The following is a 16,857-nucleotide window of genomic DNA, read 5'->3' as shown; positions in this document are numbered from 1 at the left end:
TTGAGAATAATGTACAAAGGCGCTTTACACAATTGATGTGTGTATGGATTGCGATGACAGTTGTATGAGCCCCTAATAAAATGTTTAAAAAAAAAAAAAGAGATCTTGTCCGGAAGGTGAGCATCACAGAATGCTGGGTTATTAGAACAAAGTGGTCTTGTGTCGAGGGAGGACTTGAGTAGAGGCCCAATGTCTGTCTGCTACCTTAATACTTAACATATAAATATATGTACATAGATCTGTGTCCCTATCATTATATGTAAATATATCTACATATGCATGTGCCCATATTTAGACCTCTAGAAATGTCCTTTGTCTCCTAGTTCTTTCCTCTGTTTCCTTTTACTTTCTTCTTGTTCCACTATCATGTTCGGCCTTCATTCAGCGCTTATAAATGCATTTAAATGTGCTTGTAGGTGTAATGACATGACCGAATTTGCTTTAAGATACCCCATTGCGAGAAGTTGGTATGGAAGCGATAAAGCAAGAATGGAGGAACGGCAGGAGGTGGAAAACTCTTGAAATTCGGAGGGCACACGCGCTTTGTCGGATGCTTTTCCAACGTTGTTGACGTCCAAAAGTCTTCACGGTAAAAATGAAAACAAAACAAAGACCTTCCTTCTTTTAGTCTTAGATCCAAAGAAAACGAGTTGGTAAAATACATGATTTTAAAAATTAGTTCATGTCACAAATACATTTTGAATTATGGCAAGCCATGTGATAGATGAGAAAATACCAAATAAATGACACCTATATCATGTCAGCAATCAATCAGAAAATGCTGAGTGTGCACCATCACAGATTTATCCTCTGTTTATGCCATAGGTTGGAAAGAGCTGATTTGATATGGCTGCTTGATTTCTAACGATTCTTTCTTCTCTGGGAGTAACCCTCTCTCAAAATGAATAAACAGACAAACACACTGCCATCGGATTGATTTCAACTCATAGCAACCCTACAGGACAGGGTAGAACCGTCCTTGTAGATTTCTGTCCTTTGTGGGAGCAGAAAGCCCTGTCTTTTTCCTATGGAGTGGCTGGTGGTTTTGAACAAGCTACCTTGTGGTTAGCAGCCCAACATGTAACCACTACACCATAAGGGTTCCGATGGGAATAACTCTCATTGGGTAATATTGCACCTGTCCACAGCTAACGAGGAAGCACACCTAGTAGCACAAGTGGAGCCAGTCAGATGATCGCTCCCAAACGTGAGACTCACAAAAATTATAGAGGATGGTGGTCTTCGTAGATGAGACATGTAAGTAGCAACTCAATCCTTGTCGCTTACTCCAGGTTAGCTACCTTCCTGAAGCTGGCTTATTTAATTCTTTTGATTCCATGAGCTAACGCAGTATCTTTCCAATAAATTCCCAAGCTTTTAAGTTAGACTGCATTGGTTTACATTGCTTGCAATCAATACAGCTTGCAACCAAAATTAGTCAGTGTTGTAGTTACATAATGTGTTGCCAATTTGAGGCTTATGAGTGAAGGGGTGGAGTTTAGCCTGTCAATCGGGTCACAGTTTGATGACCTCATTAGGAGGCGCTAAGGAGATAAGTAGCTCCTTGGAGGTGGGACACATGCTGACTCCTGGGAAACATCCCGGCTGAGAAGACACATGGAGCTACGCTAGTGCCCTGAGCTGGAGGAGCCGCTTAGAGATCCCTGCCAGTGCTGAGATGCTTACACTGCCACTGGATCCACAAGACTGTCCATCCCTGGCCTCTGATCTTCCTGCATTCAGCATCGTTTTGTGAGTCTATAGAGGACCTTATAGATTGGTATGGGACATATGGGCTAATATCGGACTTAGGGACTTAATCTGGACTAGGCTGGGACATTTTCTCACTATTCAATTGCTCTTGCCTATAAAGCTCTTCCTTATACATGTATGAGTGTCTTTGAATGTGTTTCTCTAGTCTACCCGGATTAACACAGTCAGTATAACAAACCGGTGTATAAAACTTACTATACATATTGTATGTATACATTTGAGTGTTTTATTCATGGGGAGATAAATTTTAAGATACACATTTACAACTGTTAAAATCTACATGTTTCTTTGCTTTGTTTTTAAGCACATTACTGTCTTGTATAAGGAACCCTGGTGGAGCAGTGATCACAGGTTGGGCTGTGATCTGCCTGGCTGGCAGTTCAAAAGCACCAGCTGCTCCTCAGGAGAAAGATTGGGCTTTCTACTCCTGTAAACAGTTACAGTCTCGGAAATCCATAGGGAGTGACTATGAGTCAGCATTGACCCGATGGCCGTGAGTTTTGGAGTTTGGTACTATCTTGTGGAGAGCACAGTTCAGACTGGTGTTGCAGGACATCTCAGGAGAAGTGTGTCAAGGCAGTTGGGCATATGGCTAATGTTACCAGGTGAGTTTGGAAGACATTAGCAAATGGGTGATAACTGAAGGCATGTTGGAGTAAATGAGACCGTCTAGGGCAGCCTGTTGTTTAAGAGGACTAAAGATTGAGGACAAACGTCTAGGGGAAACCAATTCTTAAAGGGTAGCCAAAAGAAAGTAGTCTGAGAAGGAGATGTCTCACTAGTAAGAGGAGAAGCTGTCGCCATGGGTGCCAAAACAGAACTGTCTATTGAGGAAGGCGAGCATGGTCAACAGTGTTAACGCTTGTAGAGGCTGCAAAAGGTCCCTTTGGTTTAGCAACACAAAGCTACTGGTGAAAATTTTCATTGCTGAAGGTTAAAGATTCACAATGACAAGTCATGGCTACCCATGACTTTTTAAAGAAATTTGGTTCTGAAGCAGGGGCGGAAATAGGGCAGTGGATTTGCAGCCACTATGCTATAATTGTCAGAGGCCTACCAACCAAATTGGTCTGAGAGTTACCAGGAGGCAGAACTGTCTGCCTTGCTCCTCTGTCGCTCAGGATCATTACACCCCCTGGTGGAGAAGTGGGTTAAATATTGGGCTGCTAATAACTGTAAGGTCAGCAGTTCAAGACCATCAACCGTTTTCTACTCCTGTAAAGATTTACAGTCTCGGAAACCCACAAGGGCACTTCTACCCTGTCCTATTGGGTCACTATGAGTCAGGATTGAGTAGATGATAATGAGTTTGGTTTGTTGTGTGTGTGTGTGTGTGTGTGTTAAAAGTGTTACGGGGATATTTCTGAGATATCTTTTATGAAGGTTGGGGTTTCCTGGCAGGAAGAGGGATTGCACAGAGGGAAGGGTAGTTACACATTTTTAAATTTCTCATTTATGCTGAAATCACAAAAGGGCGAGCAAAGAGGTAACCACAGCTTACTATAGTGGCAGGCAGTTCTATTTCTACCGACTTTGGCCCTGTCCACACCCGGCTCTCTCTGGAGAAATCGGACCCTGTGTTAGACTGGGTGGGCTAGCGAAACAAATCTAGAGACACGCATACATGTGTAAGAGAGGGCTTTATATCAAAGAGCAATTGTATACTGAGAAAACATCCCAGCCCAATGATGCCGGATGCAGGAAGTTCACAGGTCGGTGGGTGAAAACTATTATGGGTCCAGTGGCCATGGAAGCATCACAGGGCTGTCTCCGCAGGTCTTCACTGCATGGCTTGCTCAGGTCTCAGCAAAGCTCCACATGGTTTGTCCACAGGAAAACAAGACAGAAAGAGAGTGTGGCCCTCCTCCACGGAGAGAGAGAGAGCATTCCCAGAATCCTCATGATTAGACCACCCCCACCAGGAGGCAGCATCAGGCTGTGACCTGATTGACAGGCTAAACCCCACCCCTTCGTTCTTTTATCTAATTGACATGAAATTGTATTAAGTACCACCTTTTCCTCTCTCCAAAGTTGGTGTCTGCTGTAGCCGTTCCTAAGCCTACTACCAAGTTCTTTACCAAGTCCTACCAAGTGTTTCCTTCCTTGTTGTAAGTGGGGCACATGATGTTCCTTAGCCAATTGCCATCCCTATGTATTAATTAAGGACTCGTCTTTAAAGCGTGGGCTTACTGTCTCAATCGTGACCACGTGCATAGAACAGGAGTAAGGGCACGCTAGCTTGGGAGGAACATCCAGCCCACCAAACGGGTTCCGTATTACTTCGGAACTAAGAGTGATTTCCATCTTTGAAAATGGCTACAAGAAGAAAGAGAAGAATATATTTTGAGGCTCAGGAAGATACTATGACATTCAAGTTTCAGTATTCGTAAGTGAGAGGGGGGTGAGGACAAAGCTCCAGGGAACACCAACATTTTAAGGGTAACTAAAAGAAAGACATCCACAAAGGACACCGAGGAGATATGCACTGGAGCCGTGAGGAAAGACAAGGTGGAAAGGAGCAACCCAAGCTCTCTCTCTCTCTTTTAATCGTTTTATTAGGGGCTCATACACCTCTTAGCACAATCCATACACACATCAATGGTGTCAAGCATATTTGTACATTCATCGCCCTCCTCCTCCTCAAAACATTTGCTCTCCACCTAAGCCCCTGGCATCAGCTCCTCATTTTCCCTCCCTCCCCACTCCCCACTCCAAGCTCTTTCACCAACATGCTGCCAATGACCTTTCTCGGCTGCCGTTGAGTGCTCATGACAGAGGCAGGGTATCTGCCAAGTCTTAAATGTTTATTCTCTGGCTCTTTAGAGACAAAGTTTGCTGACCTTTGGCACAGAACTCTAGGTTTTGAGTGCCATATACCTCCCCCTGCAGTCCTGTTGGTGCCATACATTTCCTGAGGGCCCTGAGTGTTCCCACTTTCAGAAATACTGATTCAACTTTGTTCACAGAGTTGGGAACACTGGGAAAATGTTCTGGTATTTGGAGTGTAGCACAGTATTTCCCAAACCCTGGTATCCCACCCTCATCTCTCTCTCTCTGACACACACACACACACACACACACACACACACACACACACACACACACCTATTTTAGAATACTCAGACCATACTGTTCTTGTTATTTATTTATTTGGTTTTGGTCGGTCGCTTTTGGTCTTCTTGTTTCTGTATAAAATCAACGTACAGAATTTTGGAAGGCTCAGAAGCGTGATGGACCATGGTCACATAGATTAATTTCTCAGTTTACTTAATTGCCACATTAGGGCTTTCTCACTGCCTCTTCCCCCACGCCGTCTGCCTCTCTCTTTCCCTTCTCTGTCAAACTTGAAGCATGTAAACTGACAGTTTCTTTTTACCTCCCACTTCCTTCTCAGCCCACTACAATCTGGAGTCCACTCCCACTACAGCGCTGAAAACTGTTCTCAGTAGATTTGCCAACCATTTCATCATTACCAAATCCGAGGACACTTTGCAGCCTGACCTTGATTTCCCGTAGCCTATGCTCATGCTGACCTTGCCCTCATCCATGGAACACTGCTCTGTACGCATCTAGATCTGCCTCCTCCTTGTTCTTCTCTTAGCCTTCTGGATGCCGATTCTTACAATGTGGCGTATTGCAGCGCACTGGTTATTCTCTGTCGTCCGTCAGGGCCACCCCGAGCATCCTACGCTGGGTTCTGCAGGGCCCGCCTAGGAATTTTCAAGGTGTGTATCTCTTGGAATCAGAAGGCCGGAGAAACAGGAGAATCCTGCCTCAGGCTTTGTGTGAGTCTGGGTTGACAAGAGAAACAAATCCATGGACACACATATGTGTATGAGAAAGAGATTTATATACAAGAGCAACTGAACGTTGAGAAAACATCCCAGCCTAGTCCAGATCAAGTTCATAAGTCCGATATTAGCCCATATGTCCGATACCAGTCTATAAAGTCCCCTTCAGACTCATGAAACACATGCAATGACGCCGATGTAGAAGATCACAGGCCAGAGGGCAGAAAGTCCTTGGATCCAGTGGCGTTGGAAACATCTCAGCGCTGGCAGGGGTCTCTGCATCAGGGTGGGTCCATGTGTCTGGTCAGCTGCTATATCTCCCAGGGTGTGAGCAGAGAGTCTCCCACCTCCAGGGAGGAAAATACCAGATTTCCCAGAATTCTCAGGAGAAGGCCATGCCCACACAGAGGCCTCATTGGCTATGATCTGACTGACAGGCTAGACTCCACCCCTACATTCTTAATCCTCAAATTGACAAATGTAACTACCACAGGCTTTCACAGCATGGTAGTTTCTGACAGTTCTTAGTGCAAATGTACCACACCTAAGAGACATTGCGGGTTCCAGCCAGACCACGGCAATAAAGTGAGGCACACAATTAAAAAAAAATATATATATATATTTTATAATTTAAATATATTTTTAAATATACATATATTTCTAGTGCATATAAAAGCTGTGGTTTCTTAAAGTCATGTTACCCTGGGCAGTAGCCTTGTAACTATGTTCCAGTGTGCAATAGCATTAGGAAAAGTTCAGAATTACCAAAAGGTGGCCCAGAGGCATGACGTGAGCACACGTGGGAAACAGGGCACCAAGAGCCCGAGGCGATGCAGAGTTGCCACCCACCTTCAATTTGTTTAAAAGGGCAAACAAGCCACACCTGTGGCGCTCGGTCAAGTGACGCTCAAGAGGTACGCCTGGAGAAGTCACCGCAGCAAGTGCTCTGGGCTCCAGTCTCCTGGCAGAGTCTGGTCTCACGTATTCCAGACTTGTTAGAAGTCAGTCTTTTCAAGAAACCCAGAACCCACCGTGGCATTTTCTCCTACAGGGCAGCACCAGGTGTAGACTTGAGGCTCTCCTCCAGGGGTCGTCGTGCCTTCTCGTTTCCAGGCTTCATTCTTTCCGACTTCTACCTCTAGCTACCCTCCTTCTTTCTCTCTTTTGCACTGCTTAGTCTTCTTTCTTTTAATTTAAATTAAATACTTTTATTGGGGGCTCTCACAGCTCTTATCACAATCTGTACAATCATCCATTGTGTCCAGCACATTTGTACGTAGGTTGTCATCATCTTTTTCAAAGCATTTTCTTTCTACTTGAGCCCTTGATATCAGCTCCTCATTTCCCCCCTCCCTACCCCTCCTCGATAAGTTATATAGATTATTATTTTCATATCTTAAATCAGGGGTCCTCAAACTTTTTAAACAGGGGGCCAGTTCTCTGTCTCTCAGACCCGTTGGAGGGCCGGACTATAGTAAAAAAAACAAAAACTATGAACAAATTCCTATGCACACTGCACATATCTTATTTTGAAGTCAAAAACCAAATGGGGCAAAAACACCTGGCGGGCTGGATAAATGTCCTCTGTGGGCCACGTGTGGCCCGCGGGCCATAGTTTGAGGATGCCTGTCTTAAATCATCCGCTGTCTCCCACTTTTCTGTTGTTCGTCCCCCTGGGAGGGGGTTATATGTTGATCCTTGTGATCGATTCCCCCCTTTCCCCCCCACCTTCCCCTTATCCTCCTGGTATCTCTATTCTCATTGTTGGCCCTGAGGGGTTCTTATTCTTTTAATGCCTTTGTACCCAGTTCTCGATCTGAAATTCTTAGTTTTGAAATACCTACAGTGGATCTGGGTTCCTGAAGGGATGCTGGATGATCCCTGGCATGAAGCTTGAGATTTGAGACCAGGCAGACTTGCATCCCGTCCTGAAGCACAGTCTACTTTTGTTGTATCCCTGGTCTCTGGGTCAACATTGTGATGCCACCCACCTTTGTGCTGATGACTCCCAAATTAGCTTCTTCAGCTCATACCTTCACCTATATGCTTCATTGCCTCCATCCTCCATCTGGTTTTCCCAGTGATGTCTTAAATGTAATATGCACAAAACGAAACTCATTCTCTTCCTTTCCAAACCCAGCCCTCTGGTGTTCTCATCTATTTTAATGCAGCCCATCCTTGACCACCTATCCAACCACTCGAGCTAGAGACTTAGGTATGTCTTGACTGCTCCTCTTCCTTGCCCTCCCTCATCTAACCAATAGTAAAACCCCTTTGACTCTACTTTCTAAACAGCTCTGGTGATGCACTTGGCGCTGATTAGAACACTTGGCTACTACAAGATAGGTTAGTGGTTCAAACCTGCCATCTGTTCTACAGGAGAAAAATGTGGTAGCCTATTCCTGCAATTATTCATAGCTTTGGAAACCCTCTGGGGCAAGTGTTCTCCATCCTAGAGCATCGCTAGAAGTCGGAATCCACTCAATGGCAATGCGTTTATTTGTTTGTTTAGAATAATCAAAATAGTTGTCCCCTCTATCTCTTCTGTTTATGACTTAATTCAGGCCTTGATACTTTCTCAGTTAAATTATGGTTCTATTGCTACAAGGCAGAGTGGTAAATGTGTACAACTTTTAATTTTGGTGTAATAGCTTATTCATAGGTCCTCAAACTTATTTGGCCTGTTTCCTCCTTAAAAAAAAATTATTCAGTGTCTCCCAGGTAGTTAAAAACTTTTGTCCTACAGCTGAAAATCTAGGACAAGGTGTAGGTATCTCATTTGCAGCCCCGCTGGATCTTTTCAACGTCTGGAACCCCTCCTTGCCCTCCTCAAACAGGGCCAATATTATCCACTTGGGAAATGGCTAACCAGCAGTTTTGCCTGAGTTCTTCGTGAGTTCCAGTCCATGGCCTGAAACATCGGAACATTCCCCTCACTAACATTATTATGGTAGGGTGGGGACATGAAATTACCTGCTTATGACTCTTCTATCCATGTCTTTGTAACGCCAGCCAAATGATTGGGTGGGACCATGTAAACTTAGTAAACCTTAGTAGAAGGGATGGGCCAATGTGGTCATTCCACTGGGGAAGCCATCTCAGGAGCAAGGTGGAAGAATCCGGTGACCACCCAGGAAGAAAATCCACCAGTGGAGTGTGTCCACGATTCTCGTCTGAAGGGCCACGACCGCAAAGGCTGCAGCACCTGAGACCATAAGAGAGAGCAGAGGAACCACGCTGAGACAAGGAGGCAGAGCAGAGGAATAGCTCCATTGTTTCCAGGCAGAGCAATGGCCTTCGCACCAAACAAGGCTGAGGCCAGAGGACCATGTGCCGGCCAGAATGGCCGAGAAGAGGTGCTGCTGCGAGGAAAACTAACAAAAGACTAACCGTCGTGTTCTCTGCTCTTGATTTCAGGTAACCTGTTGACTTCCCTGAGAAAGCCCGTAGCTGCGCGTGTGGTTTGTGAGTGCGTGTAGCCATCGCACTGAATTATGGCACCTCGCTGAATGGGAAGGAACCTTATGGCAGCGAGGGACCAGCTGCTAAGCGGAAGTCAGACTCTCCTGGTGGCGTTCGAGGGTCCCATGCAATCTGGCTCCGGCCTGAATCTCTAGCTCATCTTGCTCCTCTGCGTCCCAATTACCACACCGGACAGATGCTTGAGCAGTATACGTGACATTCACATCTGTGATGCAGTGAATTATTTAATATGGCTCTTTAAGCCATTGCTTTGATAACTCCCTCCAAATAAATTTCCCCTGATGATCGGTCTGGGTAAGAGAAGGTGGGGGAAGATGCTGATAGAATTATATGATTTAGTTGTGAGTGATTGTTAACAGAGCTAATTATAATGGTAAAAACTTGGGATTCTAGTGTGGGAATATTTTGAGGTATTTCAGCAGCAGAAGGGGGAATCTCACTGCTATCAAGCAAGAAGAGCCAGAAATGGAGCATGGCCTTTGGACCCTGAGATCCCAATGTGTTGAACCTCTTCGATCCAGGAACAGAGAACTTTGACTCCTGAGTGGTAGCAGCAGAACCAAGGGCCAGAGGAATGGACTTCCTAGCCCACTAAGCGAGCAACCCTGCGGCCATTTGGAATAGGGTGCCTCCAGGCACTTACTTTGGTATGATGGGTTTGCTGACCACCAGAGCTTGAGCTGGGTGTCTTCAGACGGAAGATTATGGCAAAGTAGCATGTCCTTTGGGCCTTCATCAGCAGTGCTAAGAGAGCTCTCTCTACAGCACTGCTCAGGAAGGAAAGAGGTCAACAGGCCATGTGGTTGAGAGATCAAGGACTGGAGAGAGGCTTGCCGGCAGGCATGGCTAATAAGATGCTGTCCAGACCAAATAACTGGGCCTTATGTACTTTTTAGCCTGAATGTAACCTGTTAACTTCCCTCATAAGTCCCACAATCGTCTTTGAGCTATGTGTGGTCATGAATTAACTGTGGACCCCAACCGTGAAGTAGAGTGCTGTGCTAGGATTGGTGTCCGAACTGGTAAGGGAGGTAGGAGGTGAAGGCTTATCTGATCCTGGCTTCATAGGAATCAGCCTTGGGGTGATGTGGGGCTTGATTCTCTCACCCCCTGATGAAGTCAGAGGTCAGATACCACCTCCATGTTGCTTTTGACAGCATCCAACTGTCTAGTCTCCTAAGGAGTTTAGGATCTTTTGACATTTATACATCTGCCTACCCTTGCTATGGAATTATTTTTCTTCTTGTCTCCCTGCTAGTGAAATTGCTTTTCCCATGAGACTCTTAGGAGTCAGCCCGATTATGCCCTACCTATGTGTTGGGCCGCTAATTTCGAGGTCAGCAGTTTGAAACCACCCACCACCTGAGAGAAAGATGGGGCTTTCTACTCCTGCAAAGAGTTAGTCTTGGAAACTCACCGGGGCAGTTCTACCCTGTCCACGAGGGTCGCCATGATTTGACATCGACTTGTTCGCAGTGAGTTTTGGGGGCTTTTTATTGTCTCATTCTCTTAAAATTTTTCCAAAGCATTTTGTCACGTTGCTTTTTGGATATTGTACATTATTATGTAATTATGAAGTATCACTAGACTGAAGCTTTGAAGGCAGGAATTGACTTTTTCTTTGTATTTTTAGCACTATACATGGTTTCCTATTTATTTCTACAGCGAGAAGAAGCGCTCATGCTGGACAGAGAGTAAGCTTTCTGAAAAAGAATGTCGGGGAGCTCTACAAGGGAGAAGAAAGGAGGAACGGGGGCGTCCGGAGGGGGTGCCAGGGGAAAAGGAACCTCCAATCACTGCAGAACCCTGCCACTTGGCGGCACTGGTCCAGCGAGCCTGTATCAGTCACAGTCTGGTACAGAAGAGGGCACCCCACCAGGAGGCACACATTCCTCCACTGGCCTACCAAGCCCAGTTACACACCACACCCTGGCCTGGTAGAGAGCCAAGTCTTAGGGAGGTTGCTCTCAGCAGGTGTTTCCCCAGCAACTGATGATGTTCAACTGTATCTGTCTGGGATTGGTTTAATCAAAAGGAGAAGGGCAACTATTGGGAGTGAGCTGACAGAGGATGAGCTGAGGCTACCATCGGGGGGAGGGAGTTTCAGGACGGAGGTCTGCCGGGTTGGTAGCTCCAAACCCACACGGTGGTGAAAAGATATGGATCATGACCAGCACCGGGTCGCTGCGCCGCTCCAGCTGCTGCACCTTTTGTGGCTGCTGCCCAACTCCTGGGCCATCCATGATGGTATGACAAGATCTGTCCTTTGACTTCAGTGCTGATGGGGTTAGAGCCTAGGGAGCCAGCCCAACGCATTTGAAAAGAGCCTTGGTTTTGAAAGTGGTGGGAGGTCTTGCGAGGTAAGGGACGGGATAGCAGATTTGGGAAAGAGAGCAACTATTAATGGATGGCCACAATGCCAGAGATGGTCTCCATGTTCATTCCATTGAAGACAACCTCTTGGAGCCAAAATGACGGTGTCTATGTTGCAGATGAAGAACACGATAGGTACACAGGGCTTTCCGCTCCTGTGAAGAGTAAACCGATGGGGGCAGTTGTACCCTGTCCCAGAGGGTCTCTGTGATGATGGCAGTGAGTTTGGGTTTCGTTCTTGTACCAAGCAGTTTGGGAAATTGATGCATAAAATTGCAGATGTAGTTGATGTCACTGAATTGTCCATTAAAAATGGTGAAATGACACATTTTATTTTATACATGTTCTACAATAGAATTGCTTACAATACCAAAAAAAAAAAAAAGGGAAGAAGAAAACGATAAGCAAAGATTTTACGTCGCATGTCCCCAGTGACAGTTGGAAGGCGGTAGAGCAACACTTGAAGAAGCCACTGTTATTTCCGCGAGTCTATCGGGGTCGGCCTCTGCGCTGTGCTGTGGTGAGGCGTCTGAGCCTGACGGCTCCGCATTTCTTTCTCTCTAAGGAAATGGAAGAAGAATTCCAAAGCTCCCTCAGACTTTAAATGTCTGTTATTCCGAGTATTGGGAAGAGGCAGTCGCTGGTTGGGCGTTTCAAGTAATAAGGATGATTTCCTCTAGCTAGGGACCCACTTCCCCTAATCCTCAGGGGCTGAGATAAGGGAAGATGTTTTCAGTGAGATCTGCTGCCAGTGGGAACAGCTCAAGAGAAGACTGGAGACGAGTATCTCAATGTGCTGGGGTGCTGGAAGCACCTCTGGCCACATTGTCAGGGAAGCATGAGACAGCTAACCACGAGGTCGGCCGTTCAAACCCACCAACCGCTCTGGGGGAGAAAGATGAAGTTATGTGCTACGGTAAAGATTGATACCCTCAGAAACCCTATAAGCAACTTCAGAATGGACCCCACAGCAGTGGGGTGTGTGTGTGTGTGTGTGCCACCTATGGCTTGGGGATGCCATGGCTGGACCTTCCTCTGCCCTTTTAAGATTAGGGAATCTTCCCAGAGGCCTCATCTGGCCACAGGGTGGCTTTATGTGAAGTGGACAAAGGGACCCTTGATGAGGGCAGTGGTCGCTCACTGGCAGAATCCCTGCCTCGTGCAGGAGATCCAGCTCTCTCCAAGTGTAATCCCTGTGCTCATCTGTCCCTGGAGGCTTGTGGGTGGCTGCGATGCTGGACACTGCAGCAGAGCTTCCAGACCAAGACTGGCCTGGTGCTGGACCTTTGAAAATCAGCCAATGGAAATCCTGTGGATGACAACCGCTCGCTCACCGCCAGCGAGTCAATTGGGACTCAGAGCGACCCCCTGTGGGTTTCTGAGACAGTAACTGTGGACAGGAGTAGAAAGCCCAGTCTTCTCCCCCCCCCCACCCCCACAAGAGCTGCTGGTGGTTTTGAACTGCCCACCATGCGGATTGTAACCCAATGCCTAACCACCACAGCATTAGGGCTCCCAGTGCATGAGGTTGCTGTGAGTTGGGGCCAAGTCCCTGGAAGGTAATGACGGCATCGTCCTCGGGATAGAGATCAGCCTCCGCTTGCCTTTTCCACTCACCGTGACCAAACCACACGGCCAGCATGACGGCGCGGACTCTGTTACCGTAGCTAGTAGAAGCGTTGGCTTTTTTATGGGCAGGGGAAGTTGAGAAGTTGCTCTTCTCCGAATTTCCTCTTCCAGGAGGAGGATTCTAAATACAGTGAACCCTCGCCACTTCACTCTTCGATTTCCGCGGCTTCACTCTATCGCGGTTTTTGCGTAACAGCGCATGCTCTGTCATTACTGCCACTGATTGGCTCACACTGTACACGCTTGATGCCATAAATAATATAATAAATAATACATGATAATTGTAATGTCCAAAATGTTTTACTGTATTTTCCCTTTTTCGTTGAATAAATTGGGTACTACGAGTGTAATGGTGACTAAAGGGGTGTTTTTTCAGGTCCTCTATGCTCTAACTACAAAAATATTTGATTACAAATAAGGAATCCTACTTCGGGAATTTCATTTATCACGATAGGGTCTAGAACCAATTAACCGCGATAAACGAGGGTTCACTGTAACAAACACAGGAAGGACTGATCCACCCGGCTCTGCCTCCGTTGCCGGGGCAGATCTTTTTTGTCTTTTTTGTCTTCTAAGCTCAGACACAGGGATGCGGTTCCACTTCCACGAGCTATCACCCCTCCTCCCCCATCTCATCCGCAGCTCCCACTCCAGTGCGGCCGAACGACCTGCAAAACCACACCTTCCTGCACACGGTGTACTGCCAGGATGGCAGCCCCAGCCTGGGCCTCTCGGAGGCCTATGACGAAGACCAGCTTTTCTCCTATGACTTTGCGCAGAACACCCGTGTGCCTCGCTTGCCTGAGTTTGCTGACTGGGCGAAGGACCAGAGAGATGTACCCAACATTTCTCTTGATGCAGAGATATGCAAGCAATTAATACAGCAAATAGGCCCACGACTGGAGGGGCAAATCCCAGTGGCCAGAGGTTAGGCCAATGGTGGGGGTGGTGGGTAGCTAGCCCCCATACCACATCCCCATTGTTAGGTTTCCTGGTGCCCCCCTAGGATCTTAATATTTCTGTCAGTCATGGTCTGCACCCCGTGCTTTGGTTGTAGGGTGCTTAGCACAGAGTAGGCATTGCATACCATTTATTGGGCTTGATGAATTTAAGAGGGAGCACTTAGTGCCTGCTCATTGATAAGATTGGCACGTAAGTTACTGTGCTCAGCAAGGTAGTCACTGATGACCTGCCTGCATTTTAAGGGAAGGTAGTAGGAGATTGGGTGCTAAGGTGGGGGGCTTAGGCACGGAGGGCGGCGGAGTTCAGAGTGCCCCAGATCTACCTTTGCCTTTCCGACCAGCGTTCTTTCAAGCCCCAGCTGCACCCCCACCCCCACAGAACCAAAGGTACCTTCTTCCTCTCACCCTCCACGCCCACCAGGGTTTCCTGTCGCCGAAGTGTTCGCGCTGAAGCCCCTGGAGTACGGCCAGCCCAACACGCTGGTCTGCTTTGTCACGAACCTCTTCCCGCCCTCGTTGTCCGTGAGCTGGCAGCATCATTCGGTCTCCGTGGAAGGAGCCGGACCCACTTTTGTCTCCGCGACGGATGGACTCGGTTTCCAGGCCTTTTCGTACTTAAACGTCACGCCCGAGCCCTCGGACCTTTACTCCTGCATCGTGACCCATGAGATCGACAGCTACACCGCCATTGCCTTTTGGGGTGAGACCCTCGTCCCTGGACGCTGCCCTCCTTTCGCGGGCAAAAAAGGGATCGGCCCCTGGGAGGGGTCTTTCTCTAACTGAAAAGTCTTGGGGCCGGGGGTGGGGTGGGGGTGCTCGCCAGCGAGGTCTCCTAGCGAACCTACTCCCCGCTTCCTTTCCAGTGCCCCAAAATGCTCTTCCCTCAGATCTTCTGGAGAACGTGCTGTGTGCTGTGGCCTTTGGCCTGGGCGTGCTGGGCATCATTGTGGGCACGGTCCTCCTCATCTACTTCCGGAAGCCCTGCTCGGCCGGTATGCCAGGTGGGGGGTGAGCCATGGGGGCCAGACGCAGTGCTTGAATGGTAGGGAGACTAGGGTTCTCCTGCGGGGAGGGGAGGCTGTGGAGCCTACATCAGGCGTGGTGGGGCAGCCCTTCCTCTGTAGTATTAAATTTAAAAATTGGCACTGGGGGGTGATGGGCCAGCCCCCACCCGCTGCTGCTACTACTATTACTACTACTCGGGTTCAGTAATACTACTTCTGGGTTCAGTAATCCACAATTGTACGGTTGAGATATATAAGTATTATATTAAAGTCATCAAGAGCATGAGAGATAATACAATAATACAGTCAGGCATGTTACATAGTACCATTGCTCACCTCAGCCCAGCTTGGTGGTCCACGTGGAGAGAGGGGGAAGGGAACAAGGGAGAGGGGAGTGACCAGGGAGTGAGCAGCAAGGAGCTCAGAGTCAGAGAGCGCTCTATTGCTGACTCACACCTATATACCTTTTGGGGGCAAGCCAGCCCACTAATTACAGGTAGAGACATATGTCACAGGAAGGGGCTGCACTATAGGTTACACAGCAATGAGAGGATGGTCTAGGGGATGGTCTCTGGGTCTCCATAGGAACATTATCAGTAGGGTGCAAACCCCTCCTACAGGAGCCTGTCCATTGTCCCCAGAGGCAGGGAGCAGGCCCACCCCTGTGGTGGGATGAGACAGCAGTCTGGGAACTGATTGCCTTCAGGGGAGGGAATGCCTGCGCATCTGACTTCCCCCCACACTTCCTCAGGCATGGGGCCTGGGTTATGTGCACAGCAGAGGCAGGTCACAGGAGTGGCAGGGAGTAGGATCTTGGAGGGAGGGAGGGAGGAGTGGGGTGGGCAGCTGTAGCAAGGGGCCTTGCAGATGCTTCCAGAGCAAAAGGACATTGACTTCCATAGGGTTGGGCTGCCTGCTGGGGGAAGCCTGTAAGGAGGAGGTGCCCCCCCCCCTCCGCCCCCCATGACTCTCCTCCTTCCCTCTTTCTCCTCAGATTGATTCTTCCTGACAGAGCCCAACTGCTAACAACTTCGCTCATCCAAGCAGGGGGTGCTCAGGTTCCCTGGACCCCTCTTTCCCAGAGCAGAAGTCCCCGGAACCCTGGCACATCCCTGGGGAGGAGGAGCAGGGCGGGGAAGGATTTCTAAGCTGGGCAACTCTGCTGACCCTGCGTCCAGCATCGAGAAGAGCCCCGTGGCCGATCGATCAAGACCACGTTCCTTCCTTCAACGGCAATAAACCCCCTTCTGAATCCCAGCGTGACTTCTCTCTTAGCTCCGTTGTTTCTGGGTCGATCGACCGAAAGGAGTTGTCCTTTCCAATTCAACCTTCTTTAACTTGAACGCAAGTCCTCCTCATTAGGGGAGGCCATGGGGAGAGCCCTTCACTCAGCGGAGGAGCTCCTGCTGCATGGTGTCAGCACTGCAGGATGGCTTTTACTCCTGGCTGTTGTGAATATATATATATGTGTGTAGCTTGCGTTCTAAGAATCTCACAAAATGATTGCCTTTCCCCCCTTTCTCCCGCTTTACTAAAGCTATTTGTGATGATGTTTTGACTAGTACAAGCTTGCTTGCCTTGCGCAAAGTATCACTGTTCAGCTTTTCACCCTAGCTGGGAAATCGGAGCCTCCAGGTGTTCCCGTCCCTCGGTCATATCACTCCTGTGGAAACAGTATAAGCCAGCTCCCGGAGTGCAGCCGGCCGGCCGGAGTCAGCGTATGCTAGCGTGAACAACATTTGTAAGGGAAATGAGAACCATCTTGCTAGGTGGTGAGACTGCGCGTTGTTTATGAGCTGTGAATGAGAGAGTGTCCTGTGAATGAGTTAGTGTCCAAAGTAG

The 16,857-nt window shown here is 48.0% G+C and overlaps 1 protein-coding gene across 9 annotated transcripts in view; it reads left to right on the top strand.

Annotated features, from left to right (window-relative positions):
- The window catches only part of LOC101652007 (HLA class II histocompatibility antigen, DM alpha chain), a 35,722-nt gene extending 19,450 nt beyond the window's left edge, over positions 1-16,272 (top strand). For 3 of the 9 annotated variants that reach the window (XM_045292490.1, XM_045292493.1, XM_004711825.2), the window contains 5 exons: positions 8,982-11,294; positions 13,692-13,976; positions 14,433-14,711; positions 14,875-15,003; positions 16,010-16,272. In XM_045292490.1, coding sequence (XP_045148425.1) covers positions 11,207-11,294; positions 13,692-13,976; positions 14,433-14,711; positions 14,875-15,003; positions 16,010-16,014 — 786 coding nt within the window. In that variant the 5' untranslated portion in view covers positions 8,982-11,206 and the 3' untranslated portion in view covers positions 16,015-16,272. Of the gene's footprint in view, positions 1-416; positions 590-8,981; positions 11,295-13,691; positions 13,977-14,432; positions 14,712-14,874; positions 15,004-16,009 lie in introns of all 9 variants that reach the window. The other 6 variants (XM_045292495.1, XM_045292494.1, XM_045292492.1 and 3 more) reach the window with 6 other exon arrangements.
- The last annotated feature ends 585 nt before the right edge of the window (positions 16,273-16,857 follow it).

The sequence above is a fragment of the Echinops telfairi genome, unplaced genomic scaffold (genome assembly GCF_000313985.2).
Source record: "Echinops telfairi isolate 266 unplaced genomic scaffold, ASM31398v2 ScPeMD7_655;HRSCAF=1070, whole genome shotgun sequence".
Classification (NCBI taxonomy): Eukaryota; Metazoa; Chordata; class Mammalia; order Afrosoricida; family Tenrecidae; genus Echinops; species Echinops telfairi.
This window is presented reverse-complemented; position numbering and strand designations above follow the sequence as displayed.